The sequence below is a fragment of the Parasteatoda tepidariorum genome, chromosome X1 (assembly GCF_043381705.1).
Source record: "Parasteatoda tepidariorum isolate YZ-2023 chromosome X1, CAS_Ptep_4.0, whole genome shotgun sequence".
NCBI lineage: Eukaryota > Metazoa > Arthropoda > Arachnida > Araneae > Theridiidae > Parasteatoda > Parasteatoda tepidariorum.
The window spans coordinates 14,149,657-14,169,981 of NC_092214.1; the positions used below are offsets into that span (position 1 = coordinate 14,149,657).

The 20,325-nt window shown below is 31.3% G+C and overlaps 1 protein-coding gene across 5 annotated transcripts in view; it reads right to left on the reverse strand.

The window, feature by feature from the left end:
- The window catches only part of LOC107452152 (ankyrin repeat domain-containing protein 27), a 125,203-nt gene that overhangs the window by 65,564 nt on the left and 39,314 nt on the right, over positions 1-20,325 (reverse strand). For all 5 annotated transcript variants that reach the window (XM_016068467.3, XM_016068468.4, XM_016068466.3 and 2 more), the window contains 4 exons: positions 18,281-18,336; positions 17,896-18,052; positions 10,968-11,041; positions 824-989 (listed from right to left, as the gene is read on the reverse strand). In XM_016068467.3, coding sequence (XP_015923953.1) covers positions 824-989; positions 10,968-11,041; positions 17,896-18,052; positions 18,281-18,336 — 453 coding nt within the window. The remainder of the gene's footprint in view (positions 1-823; positions 990-10,967; positions 11,042-17,895; positions 18,053-18,280; positions 18,337-20,325) is intronic.

The window sequence follows — 20,325 nt, forward strand, 5'->3', positions numbered from 1 at the left end:
CTAATTCTTAGAACTTTTGCTTCTATTGAATGTTTTGTTCTTAATTTTTTCACATATTCTTTATCTGATTGGTTGCACATATAAAGAAAATGTGGGTCTTTATTATTGTATACCGGTAAAGTGCATTGCCTGCTAATTTGAAAAAATGAGTTCAGCCTTTTTTAAAAACAGTGACATTAAAGTGAAAGAACCAATTTAATCATTTCCGCGATAGAATTTTGTTTAATTTTAGTTTACCTACATTTGGCTTTGCTAATCTTATATCTTCAAATAAAAAAAAACATTGACTTGGTGCTACTCCTCTAATTAATTTAGCACTGATACATTTCCCTGTTTATTGTCAGTAATTCAGTTTACACTTTCAAAAACTAAATCAAAATATTAGCTTTTCTAAGATTTAAAAAAATATTGATTCTTTCTCAAATCTTGAAAAGCTTAGTGACACCCTTCTCCTACTTCAAACATATTTCTCATATAAATTTGAACTATTTTGTTCTATATCATTATATAATCTATTTCTTCATTTAAACACTTAACCACACAGGGTAGTTTCTTTTTATAGAATTTTGATTCTAACAACATATATCATAAGGTGAAAAAAACATCAAGGAATTCAGTCCATTAACAATTTCCACTGAGCTATAAGGCATACATTACAGTGTTCAGAAATTGTAACATAAAAAAATATTAAAATGTTGCAACTATTTAAATTGGGATTTTTACATAATTTGAATATATATTTTGGTCTCAAATTTTCAGTGTTTGACTTTTATTTAATCAAAATATCAGTTAATCAAAAATAGCTAAAAATATTATAACTTACAGCACTAGGTGTTTGGCAACAAAATGCCTCCTGAACTCCAAGTTGATCGGGTGTAACATGAGAATCATAAAGTGATAAAAGTTTCTGTGTTAATTTTTTATCTTCCTCAAGGCAGCTTTTTTTCACAACAGGAAACACTTTATCATGAACATGAAACATAGTATAACTAAAAATAACAAAATAAGTAAATTTAGTATAAATGGTTTCTAAAATTTAACTTTAAACTTTTAAAGTTTGATGCAAGTTTCAATTCAGAAAATATCCTATGAAAGAAAAATGTCTTTTGAAAAAAAAATATTCGTTGTAAGAAATTATAAATAATGAATATTCTTAATTAATTAAATCCATATTTTCTGTCATGAGCGGGACAGTTAATCTATCTAACTTTAATTATTTGTTAAACAAAAAATTACATTAATTTCACTAAAGAATAAGGAAGCTAAGAACAGTTAGTAAGCCATTAACTGGCAAAACTGAAAGTTTGATGACTTAAAGTTGTTTGTAATTGAAGAAACAAATTTTTTCAATATATTTTAAACTTTAACTGTTCAATGTTATAAGTCTTTGTATCATGTCATTTTGTTTGGTTTTTTTTAACATTTTCTCATTTTTTAAGAATTGAGCACTTGTTAATAAATTATTTTCCTAGGTATTTATTATTGTTTTATTTATTCTCATATGCATAAGTGAAGAATAAGAATCAGAAAATATTTTCTTCGAAAGTGATTGTTAGGGGATGTTTAGAATACACTCATGTCCATAAATTAACCCTTTGCTTTCAAGATTCACCTTCTTAGTTTTGGAGAAAGAAAAAAAAAGAAACCCTCTTAGGGTTATTCTGTTGCACTCCAAAGCTGTGGGAGTAGTTTTACAGATAGCAGCACTTGGCAAATAGCATTGAGCAATGCATACTTCAGAAATGCATATATATGCACCAGCGGAGGTAACGGCTTAACAAAATGTATATATATACTCGTGGCAGACAAGGGGTTATGTCAGCTCAAACGAATAAAAATTCAGAAACCAAACAAACATAATTTATTTGACAAATTTATAAAGCCCATTTATTAAACAAAAAATAAAGAACAAAAAAAGTGGTGAATGCATGATACATTAATAAAACTATGATTTTTGCAACCCGGAGCCATTATAAAAAATATCTCCAATGCAAAAACTTAATATCGCATTCCTTTTATGATAGTTAATATATTGTAAGTCTCCAATGTGACATAATACAGTCTGCAAAATGCTTATCAAAATATCAAGATGATCGTGAGGAAGATTACTTCACTCAGCAATATGTTCTCTCAAGTTCACAAGTAGGAGGTGGTTGAGGGGCTGCAACTTGTTCACCTGTCACGGTTCCTGTTTGAACATGCAGATCTGCTCAAGAGCTCAGTATTACTCCGCCCCAAACGAGCAATCCTGCATGTCATTCAATGATATTGTCTTGGTGGTAACAGATAAACGGCGTGAATCTCAGACTACACAGGGTGTCCAGCAGGTTTCAGAGAAAAAAATTCATAAACTCAAAACAAATTTTCATGACCTTTTCTTTCATAGAAATTATTCAAGATATGAAAACGTTATTGAGGCATTTTACATTCATGTGATTAATAAAATATAAAAAATAAAAGACATTTTTCACTGGACTATTAATCAGATATACTGCTTTTTATTGGATGAAATGTTGGTGACATGCTTTTCTGAAGCAATATACATTATTCAAATAGACATATGCAATAATATAACGTTAAAATATTTTTTCCATGCAAATTGACATTCTGCACATTCCAATTTAGCAGTAATAATTCAAGTAAGTTCAAAAATAGATTTAGAATATTATCTAACAAATTAACTTTTCCTCAGCTTTTATCATAATAAAAACATGCCATGTGAAGACAATTGTGCTGTCCCATAGCATGGGGTTTTAGGAAATAACACTTTTATATACAGCAAGCACTATTTATTAATAATTTACAACATAAAAAATTTAGAATACAGAGATGCGTCTTAACGACACTAACAGGTGAGGAATCTAAACTGAAACTTTTAAGAGGGTAAGTCCCAATTCGATTGCGTAGGCGTGATATGATAGTTCTTAAACATAGCCTCGAACGGCTAAATACACGACATCTCCTCCCCCTTTAAAAATTGGAAATTTAAAGGTCAAGTCTCTTAGGGAGCCGTCTAATCCTTTGTGATCACCTCGGCTGAAATGGAATTTGTTGAGAAGTTGAAGATGGAGTACATCTTGGCAAAACAGCTGAACTCGGGTTCTTGGTTGGAGATGGTTGGCGAGTTTCCGATAATGGTTTGACAGATTCACAGAGTTTTTGGATATCTCCCATAGGATCAGTGGTTGCAGGAGAATTATCAGTAGCGCCGATGTGTGGGATTTCACTGCTGAAACTAATTCGTGGAATGTGAACAGTCTTATCCAAGATTTGGTCTCCTGTTGGTTGCATTTGGTTTACATGGCATCTTTACAGTGTACCTTGCACATTTACTGTATAATGAAGAGTTCCATTTTTGCTCATAACTGTTCCAAATTTCCATCTTACGTTGGGTGAACGATAGTCTCGATTAGAAAAATGCAATCGAAAAATGCAATCTTGGAAAGCATGCATGTTTTTCCTGATCTTCTCATTGACTCTTCCTACCAAGTCAGGGAGAACAAGATCTATTTTAGTCCTAATGTCTCTCAGAAGGAAAAGCATAGCCGGACTTATCATGGTTGTCACAAAAGAGCCTTGCGATATTGCATGAGGAATGTGCTAACCTTTTGCTAGATATTCCCTGCCAAGTTCTGAATGGCATGGAGAGATTGCTTTAAGGCGTGCATGTAGCGCTCAGCTTGTCAATTGATAGATGGTGTGAAAGGGGCCCATGTCTTATGCTTAATGCCATTGCTTTGTATAAATGTTTGGAACTCTTGAGTATAAGTAAACTGTGAGCCGTTGTCGGAAACTAAAACTGCAGGTAGTCCAAAATGTGAAAAGCAATCTTGGAGACATTCAATTTTCTTGAACAAGTTGGCTGTGGGGGTAAACTTCAAGCTCTTTTGAATGGGCGTCCACAATGAGTAGAGACATCCGTTCAAATATAGGTCCTGAACAGTCGAAACAGTTTTTTACGGAATTTTCTATATCTTGCCAATAAACGTAAGATCTGGCAATTGCTTTCATTTTAACTACACCAAGATGCAACTCGTCTAATATTTCTGCTTTGTAGCAGTCTGGAATACACACTCATTGCCCATACATAATACACCCATCTTGTAAAGTATATTTTTCCTTCTCCTCTAAGTAACCTCCATATTGTAATAATTTTAAGTTTTCCCAAATGTTCATCGAACTGAGTGGCTATTGCTAAATCTTTGGCAGTAACGGATAAGGTTTCAATTTGGGAAATTTGGTATATTGCAATATCATCTTTTAATTCCAGTTCTTCAGATTTCAATGGTAGACGCGATAAGCAGTCAGCATTGCCGTGTTCCTTTGTATTGCGATAAATGATATCAAAATTATAAGCTTGCAGAACAAGAGCATAATGCAAAAGTCTTGTTGCAGAAAGGACTGGAAGACCCTTTTTACATGAAAAGATGGAAACCAGGGGCTTGTGGTCAGTTATCAAAGGGAATCTATTTCCCTTTAAGTAGAGGCAAAACTTTTAAACACTCCAAACGATTGCCAAAGCTTCCTTGTCAATTTGAGAGTAATGTTGCTCCGTTGGAGATAGAGTTCTGGAGGCAAATGCTATGCGTCGTTCGGAACCATTTGGGAAAGTACTGCTCCCAACCCTACAGTTGAAGCATCAGAAGACAGCAAGATTTGGATCATAATGAGTTAGTATTTTGTCAGAGCAAATTTCGTTTTTCACACTTTCGAAAGCTTCCTGACAAGTGCGATTCCATTTCCAAATAACGGTTTTCTTAAGGGTGTCTACTCAAAAATTTTTTTTTAATTTCCCTGACTTTTCCAGGTTTTCCATACACCAATCAAGAAATTTCCAGGTTTCCCTTTAGGGAATTAGAGCCATAATGATATTAATTTTCTAAAAATAAAAAACACTTCTCATATATTGATAATTGAATATAATTTATATTCGAAATTAAAAACCAAGCAAAACATTTAAAATAACAGTTTTTAAGTTTATTTTCAGTTTAAATTGATTTTTGAAAATTTCCTTAATATGAAACTACACATTCAAGCATAATAACTTAAGCCATAACCTTATTTGTTAAAAAGGAATTTAAATTAAAGAATACAATTTTTTTTAAACAAAAATGAAATTCTTATGTTTAAAAAAACACAAAATAAGATTTAAATACTATAGTAATAGAAAGGCAAAAACTTTATTCAAATTTCTTTTTACAAAATATTTTCAATTTGCCCCTTTACTACATCTACTTTTATAAACAAAGACAAAATCTGAATTTGTTAAAAATCACAATAAAAATAAAATTAATGATTAAGATAATTTATCATGTCATCAGCTAACTGTCCCTCTACTTCTTGCTGGATTTTCGTTTTCTTCACTTTAAGTTCTTTTATTTCCTCAGCAGCCCTCTTTATCTTAGTTGCTAGTTCTTCCAATTCTTTCTCCATAAGTTTTTTCGCTTTTAGCTCTTCATGATAGCATTTCTTGCTGCAAGTATCATCTTTTTAGTTACATGTATCTTAAATAAACCTCCAGCATTACTAATACTATCGTATACAGTTCTTTAAGCAACTACTGACTTTTCTTGCATGTTCTCAATAAGCAAAGCTTTATTAATACTGGAACCACTTTCCACAGCAGCATTTCCATGAGACATAATTAAAATATTTTTAATGAATACGAACAAGTTTTGATAGTTTGTGCTTTCAGTCATCAATGACGAATAGAAGACATCTAATCTTCCACTCTCACGCTTAAATTCCGACATTTCTTTTTTAATGTGATAGTCTTCAACAAACTTAGAAAATTCTGATTTTACTTTATCAGCAGTGACTGCTGACATTTGATTGCAATCCAAAGCCATTTCTATATTTTTAATGCAGATAAATTTGAACCAGATATAACTGTTGGGGACAGACCACTTACGCCTCTCACAAGCTTGAAACGCAGCAGATTCCTTTCCATCAATTTTAGAGTCATTTTTTGTAAAAATAGGAGACACTCCTTCTTAAAAATAGACTTAGCAGTATCTGTGACTTTGCTTTCTTTAAGACTACGCCTGGCTGCAAATCCAATGTCCACGTCTATAATTGGTAGAAGGTTAAATTTTTGGGTGACATCTACTTCCATCAACTTCATTGCAGAATCATTCTGCTCTATAACAGATTTTTCAACAAATCTCCTCATTAAATTGCTAAGCATCAAGTACATTTCTTTATACAAGAAAAGTGCCATTGGTTTATCAGTCTGGAACCTCATTAAAAAGCCGCACACTTCTGATGACACAGAAATAAAAAAGCCTAATTTTGCCTCTAACAGCTCAGTACATTTTAGCATTGATTTTACTGTGTCATAAGTCTTTGTATTTGGTTCTATCTTTTCAGCTTCTACCTTTTGGATAAAGACTTTTAATGGTGGCAAAATCTCTAAAGCCCTCTGTGCCACAGCTGAACTTTCGACCCAATGAATAGAACAAAATTTCAGGGGGAAGACAATACTTTTTGTAAAATGCACAAAATCAGTACGTCTGGCAGGTGAATCTTTAAACAAGTTAAGGACAGCATAGAGAAACTTATTCAAATCCCAGGATGTACATTTATGTCCTGTCTTGAAAGCGCCATGAACAAAATGAAGACGACAAGAACCAATATTCAAAAGAGATTTAGAGCCAGGTTGCTCCTGCAAATCACTTTGTAGTAATGAATGCAACTTTAGAATCACATTCTGGCCATCCATAGAGAGTTGAAGTATTTTTTTCATAACAGGATCAGGCATAGAACTTTTCAGAGCATTAAATAAAGATTCTGCATCCCAATGCCCTAGGAAAACAGATGTCAAATAATGTGTTACAACGGTATTCATATTTTTCTGCCAAAACCTGACAAGTATGTCCATTTGACCTTTCTGGACAACTTTGTTTAATGATTCATCAAAACATACAATGCATGATTCTAAATCTAAAGATGAAAGAACAGCGACTAATTCATCTCTAAAAAAAGGAGCCAATCCAAAACAAATTGTATATGATGTCTTGTCTTTTTTCAGCTTCAATTTCTGAGCAATGTCACTATCAGGAAACATGATTTTAAGAATATCAGACAAGTCTGAATTTGAATAATAAGAGGAATGAGTCATCACTGTGCAAAGACACCATATTATTTCAGCTTTACTTACTTGGTCATTTAGGAAGTATTTATCTATAATTTTTTTAGAACCTTTAGAAGAATTTCTTTCCACAGACTGTACAGACTTCTGTATTAACAAGCACTGAAGAACTGGTCGAGGGCACTGATGCTGTAATCACAGGCACTGAAGAATTGGTTGAAGGCATTGATCCTGGACTCCCATGCACTGAAGAACTAATTGCAGATTTTTTACAAACTGCTGCATAAGCATATTTGAAGAATTTTTTAATCCAATATTTTTCTGATGCTTTGGTCCTTTTTTGTGACTTATAATGGCTTGTCTTCCCATATTGCTCAAAGAAATAGTTTTGTTACATGCTGAACATATAGCAGCACATGAATTTTTTCATGAGGTTTCAGCCATTTTGACCAGTTAAGCTTAAGTTTCTCTTCACACCAATCAGAATTAAATACAGTTTTCCCTGAAGACATTTTCCAGACCAAAAGCAGATTTTTACAAAAAAAAGATAAAAAAATTTCTACAAATCAAATAACCACCAAAGCAGTAAAATTTAACAATACAACCTAAAAACCAGTTTATCCTTATTTGGAATAGTTAATCTTTTATAGGTAAGTAAAAACTAAGCAGCTTTTCATTGTCAATTGAAGAATCCATCACCCCTAAAATTGCATGAAACACTTACCATTGCTTATAACTGCCTGAGGGAGGGAGAAAGGGATAAACAACTAAAGTTGGGGGCAAGTCCAACCCCCAAGGGAGACTGGAATTCATAGTTGTGAACAAAAGGGAGGGAGGAAGAACTGCTTAAAGAAAAGTGGTTTCTTTTACCACTTAAAAAAAATGAAAAGAAATTTCATTTTCTTACAAATCTCTGTTTTCAATGAAATTTTTTTTCCATCGTTTTATTCAAAAAGTTAAAAAAATTTCCAGGTTTTTCTAAGAAAAATGTAAATTTCCCTGACTTTTCCAGATGGTGGACATCCTGTTTTCTTGGTTAAGTTGTATACAGGATAGGCCAAAGTTGCTAAGTCTTTAGAAAACCTTGAATAAAAATTCACGAGACCTATAAATGACTGAACGTCTTGAACATTTTGAGCCGCCTTAGCATTTTGTAATTGCAGCTATTTTTCCGATGTTTTTAAAAGTTCCTTAGAACTTATCCTAAAAACTCAATTTCACTTTGAAAGAATTTACTTTTATCTTTATTTATTTTCAAACCATGTTTTTGACATCTTTAAAAAAATTTTCATAATAAAAATAATGAGTTTCGTTATCGGGAGCTGCCATGCGTGCGTCATCAAAAAATACACAAATATGAAACACACTTTCCATGTATTTTTGCCAAATAGCTGGAGCCAAATCAATTCCGTACATTAATCTTTTTGGAGTATAAAGACCTTTTTCTGTATTAATGTTTCTGACTTTCCTTTTCAACCTTCATTTGCAAATAAGTTTGGCTGAAACCAACTTTAGAAAATACCCTGCCATCACTAAGTGATGCAAATATATCTTCAGTTCGAGGAAGCAGGTGTTTTTGTACCTTTAAATGTTTGTTTATCGTTACTGAGTAATCAGCACATAGCCTAATCGATTTATTGTTTTTGACAATCGGTACTATGGGCGTGACCCAATCGGATATATTTATTTTTTCGATAAATCCGTCCCTTTCGATTTCCTGATTGACTCTCTGTTTTAGCGCAAAGGGAACTGGCCAGGGTCGGCAAATAATTGGTTTGGTGTCTTCCCTTAACTCATGCTTACATTCATAATTTTTTATTTCCCCTAATTCATCCTTAAAGAGATGTTGAAAGTCTTTTGAAAGTATAGATAAATCAAAATTAAGTTTAATATTAACAGTATTAATTGTTTTAATGGTATTCCAATTTAATGGAATTTCATAAAGCCATTCCCTGCCAAAAATAGTGTCTAAATTCTCTTTTGCTAGACATAAATTTAAATTATATGATATATTATTATATTCAACTTTAACAGAAACATATCCAAGAGGTACAACCTCAGCTTCCTTGTAGGTTTTAAAAATAAGTTAGTAGGTTTAATCTTTTTATTAGAGATTTTTCGAACCTATTGATGCTCATAACCGAAACTGTTCCTCTAGTGTCGACCTCCATTTGAACTAAAGAATTTTCTATATTTATTTTAATCATTATTAGTGGTCTTTTAGGTAATTCCTAGTTAAATGTTTTGTCATTTAATGTGTGCTACGGCACGGATATAGTATTTTCACCTGAACATCCAGGTTCAGTATAATTTGTTTCTGGTTAACATGTTTATTTTGTTTTGCTCTAGTGGCAGAAACACACACTTTTGTTAGATGTCCAACCTTAAGGCAGTAGTTGCATGTTACTGATTTGTATTTGCATTCCTTGAGGAAGATCCCTTACACCGATAACATACAGAGTTATTTTCAACTTTTGCTTTGTTAGACCAGAATTGTTCTGCGTTCTTTTTTCTTGTTAGCCTTAAATTCTTTAATTTCTGTTGCCTTCCCAATTATTTCTTTGCTCTTGCTAGCCTTTTCCATGGCCAAAGCAATTTTAACAGTGCGCTTGAGATTTATATATCTTCTTCTTCAAAAAGTCTGTCTAATGTGGCACAATCAGGGAGATCGCTCACAAAAACATCCCGCAGCATAGTGTTCAGCAGTTCTTTTTCATAATTGCATGGTATTGCCAATGAACAGAGTTCTGCTAAATAAGCAATAATGCTTTTTCCCTCATGTTGTTTTCCATTAAGGAAAATATGTCTGCTAGGAATAATTAATGGTTTTGGGTGAAGATGATCTTTAAGAGTGCTTTTTAAGGTTTCAAAATCAGCTTCAGCTGGATTGTTGGGTGCCAACAAATTTTTTAACAAATTATACAATTTAGCTGATAAGCTGGAAATTGAAGTTTTCGCTTGGAATATTTTGTATGTCCAAAAAAACCTCAAACTGCTCCAAAAAAGATTTAAATGTTTCTTGGGAATCATCCAATTTCTCGAAATTCACACCAGTAATGTTACTTTTGTTACTGGTTTTGTCTTTCGACTGCAACGCCGACATCAACAATTTATTTTGTTCAACTAATTGAGAGATGAGGTCTTCCATTTGGAAAAAAGAAATAAATTGTCCTACCTGGAGCAGTCTTCAAGAGTAAACATGTTTACCTATCCACAGGTACTTGAAACCCTAATCCAAATTAGATTCGTTTTGAAAAGAAACTTTTTCAAGCAATGATATTTTGTATTTGTGGAAAATAATTCACCAACTCGTCACCAGTGTGCTGTCCCATAGCGTGGGGTTTTAGGAAATAACACTCTTATATACAGTAAGCACTATTTATTAATAATTTACAACATTTAAAATTTAGAATACAGAGATGTGTCTTAATGCAACACTAACAGGTGATGAATCTAAACTGAAACTTTTAAGAGGGAAAGTCTCAATTTGATTGCGTAGGCGTGATATGATAGTTCTTAACATAGCCTCGAATGGCTAAATACACGACAACAATTAAAGAAATATTAGCACAGAAAAAATTCTAAAAAAATTATACATTTATATAAAAATACATAGTATTGCTCAAGATTGCAAATTTAAGCTCTTATATTTTGCTTGCAAGGCAGAAAAAAAAAAAGTTTCCAATTTTCCTACTGAACTTTTCCATGATTGTTTATATGCAGTGGTTGACAAAATAACTTTTAGTCAAATTTTTTATGAATCATAGATCAAAACATACATTTTGCTACAACTAGAAATTTTTTTTACACAAAACAGAGCAAATTGGCATCTCTGTAAAAGGTGGTCTATTTTTTTTACTCACCCTACATAACTTACTTTTCAATAGCAGCTGATATATCATTCCTTGAGTAATCTATAACAGGTCTATAACTTAAAAACTCAATAAATTCCTAAAAAAAAAAGGAAAAATTTTATTTATACATATTTATATATCATTCTAATAGAACGAACTTTAAAAAACATCTTTAAAAAACATATTTTGCTTAATCTAATAACATAAGACCATAACGAAGAGCAACAAATAACACTAAATAAAAAAACTGATATTTTAAGTTGATTAATTGTGTTCACATATCTCTATTAACTTTGTACAAGATTTCGTACTATTGATTAGTACTGATTTATTGATTATTTAGTTTTATATCAACCCTCAATAAAATAAGGGTGGATTTATAAAATTGTTGCAACTATTCAAGATGTTTCGTTATAATAGTTTAAAGTACAATTTAGTATTTCAAGCTGTGTTAGAAACATAACAGAAATAAGCGATATAACACGTCTCTCAAATATATGCATAATTTATCATGCTTGTAATTTGCACTTACTATGAAAGCTTATGTTTTAGGTACCGTAATTTATGGAAGAAACGCCGCACCTATCGTAAACAGCGCACTTGTGATAATGAGACTTAAAAGAAAAAAATCATGGTAAACGCCGCACATGTTGTAAACGCTGCACCCATAATAATGATTTAGCGGCAAAAGTGAATATATAACATTAATTCCTTATGAATACTACTACTGTTTTAAACTAAAATTTATAAATGTATAATTATAATATAATCAAGAATGTAATCTGCTATTGTATATTTTGGACAAACTACTCAGAACAACATCTTACAATCGGCTGTTGGTGCCATCATTAAGTAAAAAATTTAAATAACTATCTTTATAATACTTTAATATAAATGATTTTTTTACATTACAGTATAGGACCCAAAATTCGGCACTCACGGGACCGCCGAAATTCCGTATTTCGGATCTCTTACGGAAATTCCAATATGGCGCCCGTGCATTACGATAATTCAATTACGCTGTTAATTTCAGAAAAACCAATAAATTTAGCTAAGTTTCAATTGCAGATTTTGATGGGGTGAATTTAAAACTGTCCCATCTTTAGAAATTTCATTAATTAAAATAATAATCTATAAGATATAATCAAGAAGAAATAATCCGAAGGATAAATAATTCAAGATGAAATAATCCGAAAAAGAAGTAATCGTCTCTTCTTCAGAGCGAGATCATTGTTCTCGTTTTTTCTTTTACATAACATTTTGTTTTAACAAAAGACGCTCACCTCGGAGAAAAAAAGCTAACAAGGAACTACAAAAAAAGTAACAATTAATGGCAAGAAACTAACAATGAATAACTACAAAAAAGAAGCAAACAACTAATAACGATAAAAAAAACAAGTTAACAAAAAAAAGTAACAGTTAATAAACAATAAAACGATAAATAAATCGAATTTTTTTTTAAAAAAAAAAGCAGCAAAAGGGATAGAATTCACTTTGTACACCAAGTGAGAAAGAAGTTTCAATGTCAAAAGGGTGTGGCTAATTTATGGTCAAACAGAAGAGGGAAATGTGGGGGGACAAACCAGTAAAGCACTAGCACAGCTGTCAAGATTGATTCATCAGTCTCTCCCAACTTGCATTTATTTTGTTTATTGGAAATGCAGATGTTTTTACTTTTCAATTTCACTTTATTTTAAACTGCTTTAGGAACAGATATTTTGTTTGACACAGATTTATTATTTTTTCTCTTCATGTTTTTATTTTTAAAAGATAAAATATAGTTACTTACTTCAAGAGAAAAAAATTCCAAATAAAAAGAAAATATTACTGATTTTTTTCTCTCTTATCAAAAAAATTTCTTAAAAAAAAAAAAAAAATGGTCGGATTAAGTGCCGAATTTTGGGTTCCATACTGTACTACATATTTACATTTTATAAATATTTTTTTTAATTTAAATTATTTATTTTTTGAAAATATACCTCTTTTATTTAAATAAGAAGATATCAGTTTATAAGTCGCGTCCATAACAACGATGTATAAATATTAGTAAATACTAAAAAGAAAATTTTCCGCAATTTAATTTCTCAACAAAGCACGTTGTAACAAAGTGAGAAAAAATGTGAAAGAGCTATCAACCACGTGGTTTGGCGGGAACTAGATCGAGATCAACCCACTTTCTTTAAGGGGTGGTGGGTTATCAATAGTGGAGCCATCTCTTGCCATAATTCGTAACTATTTTGATTAAAAAAAAAATTTTCTTTGAAAAATTTAAAATTTATTTTTAAAATATCCTAAACGCCGCACTTAAAATTTTAAAGCTTTTAAACTCGTAAACGCCGCGGCGTTTCTTCCATAAATTACGGTAACTGTTTTTTTATTATTATTTTTCATTATTGATTTTATATCATTATTTATAGCTACAGTAAAGCTATTGCCCTATTATTTCCTATTTTTCATAAATTTTTATTATACAGATTTTATTATTTAAAATATGTAATATTAATTTAAAATATTTTAACACATTTTGTTATTAATAAAATTACAAACTTTTTATGTTTAGGTTAAATAATTTATTTTCTGACTCAATTACACGACACCAAGACCAACTTCAATTCAATGTGCTAATTTTCAACATCGTTCCGTTTTTTAATTTTTTTTTTTTTTTGCCTGATTTCCACTTAAACCTTACAATTCTGAAATTGCATTAATTTAACATGATGCACTAAAGGACCATCCACAAATTGTTCAAAGTGAATAGAATATCATATCTATTCAACTCGATATGATGTTTCAGAATTTTCATGGAGTTTATAATGGTACACTGGGTATCATATACTTATTTACTATTTTTAGAAAATGAAATCAAATTTCAAGTTGTTTCAAAAATGTGAATTGTTTCCTTGATTCAGTTTATTTAAAATGATTTTTATCGAATTTACAATTCAACAAGAAATTTAAAAAAATTGTGAGCTAAAGGGACATTCCCAAATTGATTTTTTTAATAAATATGTTTATTTGCACTTAAAACTATTATTCCTTTAAAATTTTTTGGTTATTTACTATTTATCATTTTCAGAAGATTTAATTTTTAGATTTAGATTTATCATTATTAGATTTAGAAGATTTAGAATTTAAAGCTTTATGATGGAAATTTTAAGTTGTTTAAAAAAATTTGAATTGTTCTCTTTATTCATTTTATATAAAATGATTTTTATTTTATGTTTATTTACAATCAAAATTAGTTCAACTATTTAATTTTGCCTTTATTCAACCATTATTTTATTATTATTAGTTCAACTACACCCATGTCCATAAATTAGGGATAATGAAGTTCAGGCACAGAAAGAAACAGAAGCCAAACAAATTTGACTTATTTGTAAAGTCTGTGTATTAAACAAAAGGTAAAGAGCAAAAAAGATGCTATATGTTTGACATAATTAATAAAAATTGCGATTTTCACTCCCTGGAGCAAATTTCAAAAAAGAACCTATTTACTAAAAACAGTATAACATGGTTAGTATGATGGTTAATACGGAGTATGCCTCCCGGACAATGCAATACGGATCGTACAATGCCTAGGCATGCTGAGTATCAAATTATCAATCTGATCTTGGGGAATATTACACCACTCATCAAGCAAAGCCCTCCGAAAGTCCGGTAGACAGGTGGGACGGGGGTTGACGGGCTGAAATTCGTCGGCCAAGCATATCCCACACATGCTCTATTGGATTCAAGTCAGGTGAGCATGCTGGCCAATCCATACGGGTGATATCCTCCGATTTAAGGCATTCGTCTACAACATTTGCACGGTGAAAAACTCCACTCAGTTTATGAGGCGAAGGGTGTAGTCTGTCAAATACTCACCCGGAAGCGCCTGGCTATGATGCGGAAGCGCCAAGATGTTTTCATGAGACAACACATTGATGATGTCAACAAGCTCGTGAATAATCTGCGAATCTCCGGTGCTGAAGTGAGCAATTTAGACACAGTTGTTTACCTTTTGATGTCCTTACCACAGGAATATGAAAATGTTAAAGCTGCTTTAGAGAATCAACCGAATGAAAGTCTTTCCTTCGAATTTGTCTCTCAAAGATTGATAGACACTACGGCTTTCTTATTTGATTTCAAAGGGGAAAATAAAAGTAAAAAGAATAAGTTTCTTTCGGAAAATGTAACTTTTTCCCTGAAATCACCTGAAAATGCAAATAAATGCTGGGACTTATTTTGTTCATTTTGCAAGCTTAAAGGACACACTGTCAAATATTGTCGTAAAAAGATTACCTGTTTTAATTGTGGCAAAACAGGTCATGAAGAGACTGCAGAGAAGAAGAACTAAGACTGCAAAATTTTTAAACGAGAAGAGAGACTGCAAAATTTTTAAACAGAATGAAACCAGCTCATCGGCAGTATTTTCTTTTGTCATTGGAGATGTCAGTTGTGACAAGTTCATCATTGATTTGGGAACAACATCACACACGTGTTCGCATAAGGATTGGTTCTCGTCTCTTAAACCAATGTCCGGAACAGTGAAATGTGCGTCGCAATTTTCCATCCTCAACTGGAGTTGAAATAACTCTTAAAATGTCCTCTTTGTTCCAGAATTAAATTGCGAACTTATTTCTGTGCGAAATATTAAAGCAGCAGGCTTCAGTGTTACATTTAAACGTAAAAAAGTGTCCTCGAATGACGAAGAAGAGGATGACACCCCTAAAGAAGAAACTGTTCATAAATCCAAGTGGGATAAAAGACCCCCAGTAAGATACCCCAAACCTGAGACATTCGCTATGTTCACTCTCTGCGACATGTTGAACTATGATGACCTCGCATCCCTCCCCCCACAAGAACAACAGTTGTGGCAGGGAGCTATGGACGAGGAAATGGAAAGCATGAAAGTAAACAAAGTTTGGGAATTAACTGAACTTCCACCCGGAAGAAAAACTATAAACTGTTAGTGGGTGTTACAAAAAAAAAGGGACGGTAAGTACAAGGCAAGGCTTGTTGCCTTGGGTTACATGCAGAAGGAATGTATAGATTACAAAGAAACATTTTCTCCTGTTGTAGGTTAATCAGGATTACGTATATTGCTTGTTATTGCTTTAAATGAGAATATGAATTTTTATACATTAGATATTAAATGTGCTTTCTTAAATGGTGAGTTTAATGAAACTATTTATATGGAACAACCGTAAGGTTATAATGATAACAGTAATAAGATATGTAAGCTTAATAAGAGTTTGTATGGCTTAAAACAATCACCACGCCAATGATTTAAAAGATTTCTTGATTTTATTCTAAAATTAAATTTCAAACAGTTTGTTAATGAACCATGCATATTTGAAAGAAATTCTACCAATTGGTGAATTTCGATAGCTTTATATGTAGATGATCTTTTAATTGCAGGGTCGGATGATACGGAAGTAAATACTATCATTTCTTTAATATCTAATGAATTTAGAATGTCTAAATCAGGGAAAATGTCTGAATTCTTAGGTATTCATATTGAATTAACTTCTAATGGAATGTTGTTAAATCAAGAATCATATATAGTGAAATTGCTTGATAAATTTAACATGTCTGAGTGCAAACCTTGCTCTCTACCAATTGCACCCAAATCTATATCTGCTAGTTTTATGAAAGGAGATAAATTTGTAGGTCCAAATCACGAATTAATTGGTTCTTTATTATACTTAAGATATGTTTCTAGACCTGATATTTTATTTGCAGTTAATTGTCTTAGTCAAATTCAGGAAAATTTTACTGATGTAACTTGGTGTGCTTTAAAGAAAGTGTTGAGATATTTGAAGGGAACTCAAGCTTTTAAAATTTAGCATAAAAGAAACATTACAAAAGAATAAAATTTCATGGAATCAAATTCAAACCATCCTTCATGGTGTTGCAATTTTCACAAACATGAGTTTAAATGTGTAACCAATGAAAATTCTCATGGCAGGCTAAAGCATATCGATATCAAATTGAAATAAATTCGAAATGCTATCACTGAGAATGATATTAAAGTTAATTATATAACAACTAATTTTCAGATTGCTGATATGTTAACAAAATCCTTCCCTAGAGTAAGACTGTCAGAAATTTTGTCTTTTTATAATGTTATATATTAATTGCATTTATGTATTGTGCGATTAAGGGCGGGTGTTGAGGAAAAAAATGTAATCGCATTTATTTGAAGCAGTTTTCTTCTACGTTCGCATGTTATCAGAATGTTCTGATTCGCCGTTAACTTTTGAGCCCAAGAAGGCTATAAATACATGTAACTTTGTTTATCCGACGTTCTTTCCTATTTCTCCTGTCCCAGTGTATGTTCCAATTGTATAACTCTCTGTGTTCTAATAAACATGTCTTTTTCTGATCCACTGATCTCTGAATTTCATTACATCAACAATAATTTAAAACTAATAACATAAAATTATGGTTTACATTTTACAAAGAATCATTTAAGTAACTTCATAATTATGCAATTCATTATACATTTAAAAGGCAGAAATATGACTAAAACAGTTATTCTCATAACCATTTCTTATTAATCCTTCAGGTAATAATCAAGCAATGTTTTTATAGTTTATACTATGTCTTACTTTTATATTTAGTACATATATAAATATACAGAAGAAATATATTAAAAACACACACTTATCTCTGGGCAAAATCAGGTGACTTCATGAAAAATAAAAACATTGTGAGTTGGGTTTTTGTAAATCCTGCAGTTAAGTTAAATTTATACAAGGAGGGAAAGAGATCATTAGTTTGTAAATGCTGATAAACCAACGGAAATAAGAATGTTCCTCATACTAAAAGTAAGATTTTATATCTCTTCCCCATAACATGATAGGGCAAATTTTAAGTCAACACAAATGCTTCTTTTAAAAACAACTTTGATAATGATCTTAAACACAGGACTTCTATATTGAAATTAGGAAAAGAAGAGAAGCTTACAGAGACAGCCCAATTTATCGTGCTTTGTAGTTTAATAGCAGCATCTAGTAAATATTCAGGTAGAATCATATATGAAGAGTTAAAAACACTAATCCTTGTATCTAGTAATTTCATAACTTCAAGGCATTCTGGGAAGGATAAAAGAAAAGCTGTACATCTAAAATAAATGAGAGAGATCAGAATTTAAATAAAAAAAGAAATATAGAAACTATATTCTAACAAACACATAGAAACTAAACAGAAAAGAACTAACACAGAACAGAGCATTGTTATGACTTTGATTGAGCCATTTAATTTGAAACATGAATATAACAAAAAAAGCTTACTTGAGCAAAAAAAAAAAAAAAAAAAAAAAAAAAAAAAAAAAAAAAAAAAAAAAACTCACTTATTTAAAGATATTTTTTCAGTTTTTCTTAAATTTGAATTACAACCTTGTTCATCCTAAAATAAAAAATAGAGGAACTAATTATGCACAATTCAATGCTTGATTAAATGCAACATTAAAAGTATAATCTCCAACAAATCATTACATAGTTGTAGTAGAAATAAAAAATTTTGACTTTTAATTGTATTAGATTTCTTTTAATAATTGCCAAAAAGTGTTAGCAGGGGTCTGTCGAGACATTTTGTGAAAAGATACTGTTTTTGTAAAATTGTGAAAAAACTATTCATAATTTGTGAATATAAAATAAGCGTTAAGTCACATTTTTACGACCAGGATCCTACATTTGTGAATTTGTGCAAATAGGGTCCTGTTATTGCAAAAATTACTAAAAACCTTTTCAAGTTTTTAAATTCTAAATAGATACAAGATTCTGGTCAACAATTGCTGCTACTAAATTAGAGATGCAACATACAAATATTTGGTATTTAGTCTATACTGCTCAACACAGAATATTCATTTTGGACGAATAATGTGGAAACAAAATCACTCACATTTTTAATAATTACAATAGACATATTTTAAATAACACAATTTAGTAATGTTTTAAAAAATTGCCAGAAATCAATCTTTATTTACATAATATTCTATTGACTAATTTTATGAATAAATATAAATTGATCAATTATTTATTCACAAAAAAAATTATGATTTAATATCAATAAGAATGCGCACACGATGTTTGTAAAACAGGGTGGCCACTCAAATCAGATTTAAAATTTCCCTGATTTTTCCAGATAAAAATCTTAAAATTTCCAGGTCCATGTTTCTTTTTTCTTATAAAGTGTAGGATGTGTACAAGAAAAGTGTCTCTATTATAAAATATTTCATTCAAAATGTTTTTTTTTTAACATATCATCTTGAAAAAAATAATTTATTTTGACAATTTTTTATTTATTTTTTAATGTTTTGGCACAGAATTAATTTTGAAGAAATTAAGACACGTGGAGAAAATATGTTTAGCTTGTAGAATGTATTGTTTTAATTGAATAAAATTTTTTAATGTGTTACTTTAAGTAGTTTTTTCTCAAAGTGTACCTAGCAAATGGCAAAAACAGAATGACTAATAAGACCTTCGATAAGTATAGTTTAATATATTTTCATTAAGCAAAAAGGAAAACCGTTTCAAGTGATTATATATTAATAAATTTTTATAGTTACAGTGGCTCCCAAAAGTGCTCATCCACTTATAACTTTTTTTGAAATGGGAAATAGATATTCATTAATTAAAATAAATATATCAGAATGGGTATTTGATAATATTTATTTATTTCAAATGGCAGAGGTGAAGTGACATGTTAAAAGGTAAAAACACAGGAACAAAACAAGAAAATAAAAAGTCATTTCCTCAGGAGCGCTCTTGCTTCCCAATATCGCTCGGTAGACGACGACCCACGGAGGGCCCTGCAGAGCAGGATGTGGCCGCCATCCAAAACAGATTGGCTCTTGCACAGAGGACAATAGGAATCGGGTGCCAGCCCTAAACGAAACAGGTGCGTGGCTAGGCAGTCATGTCTGGTATATAGTCGAAACTGAGCCAGCGCTTCGCGGTGCGGCCAGTCTAGAATGGTGTTCTGTTGAAGATCTCTCCACACTTTGGTTTTTACCTTTTCTGATAATTATATGAGTATTTGATAATAAGATTGTTAGATATCAAAAATATACCCTTATCATGTGTGGGGGGTGCGTTTTACCCTTATCGCACCCCCACATACTTTTTGCATTGCTGTCAGAGAATTAAACATTCTTTTACTCAAGAACTTTGAACAAGGAAGTTCACTTGTCAGCTCTCGCATGAGTTACCTTTCATTGTTTACTGCTATTGCAGCAGCCATAATAATCTTCGTGTATATAGTTCATTTATATTATTAAGTATTGTTTAATAAATGTTTAATCAAACCATTACAGTCCGCTTTGTATTGCATACAAGGCACAAAGATGTATAATCTAATCTTAGCAAAACTGCATGGAATATTTTAAAAACAAAG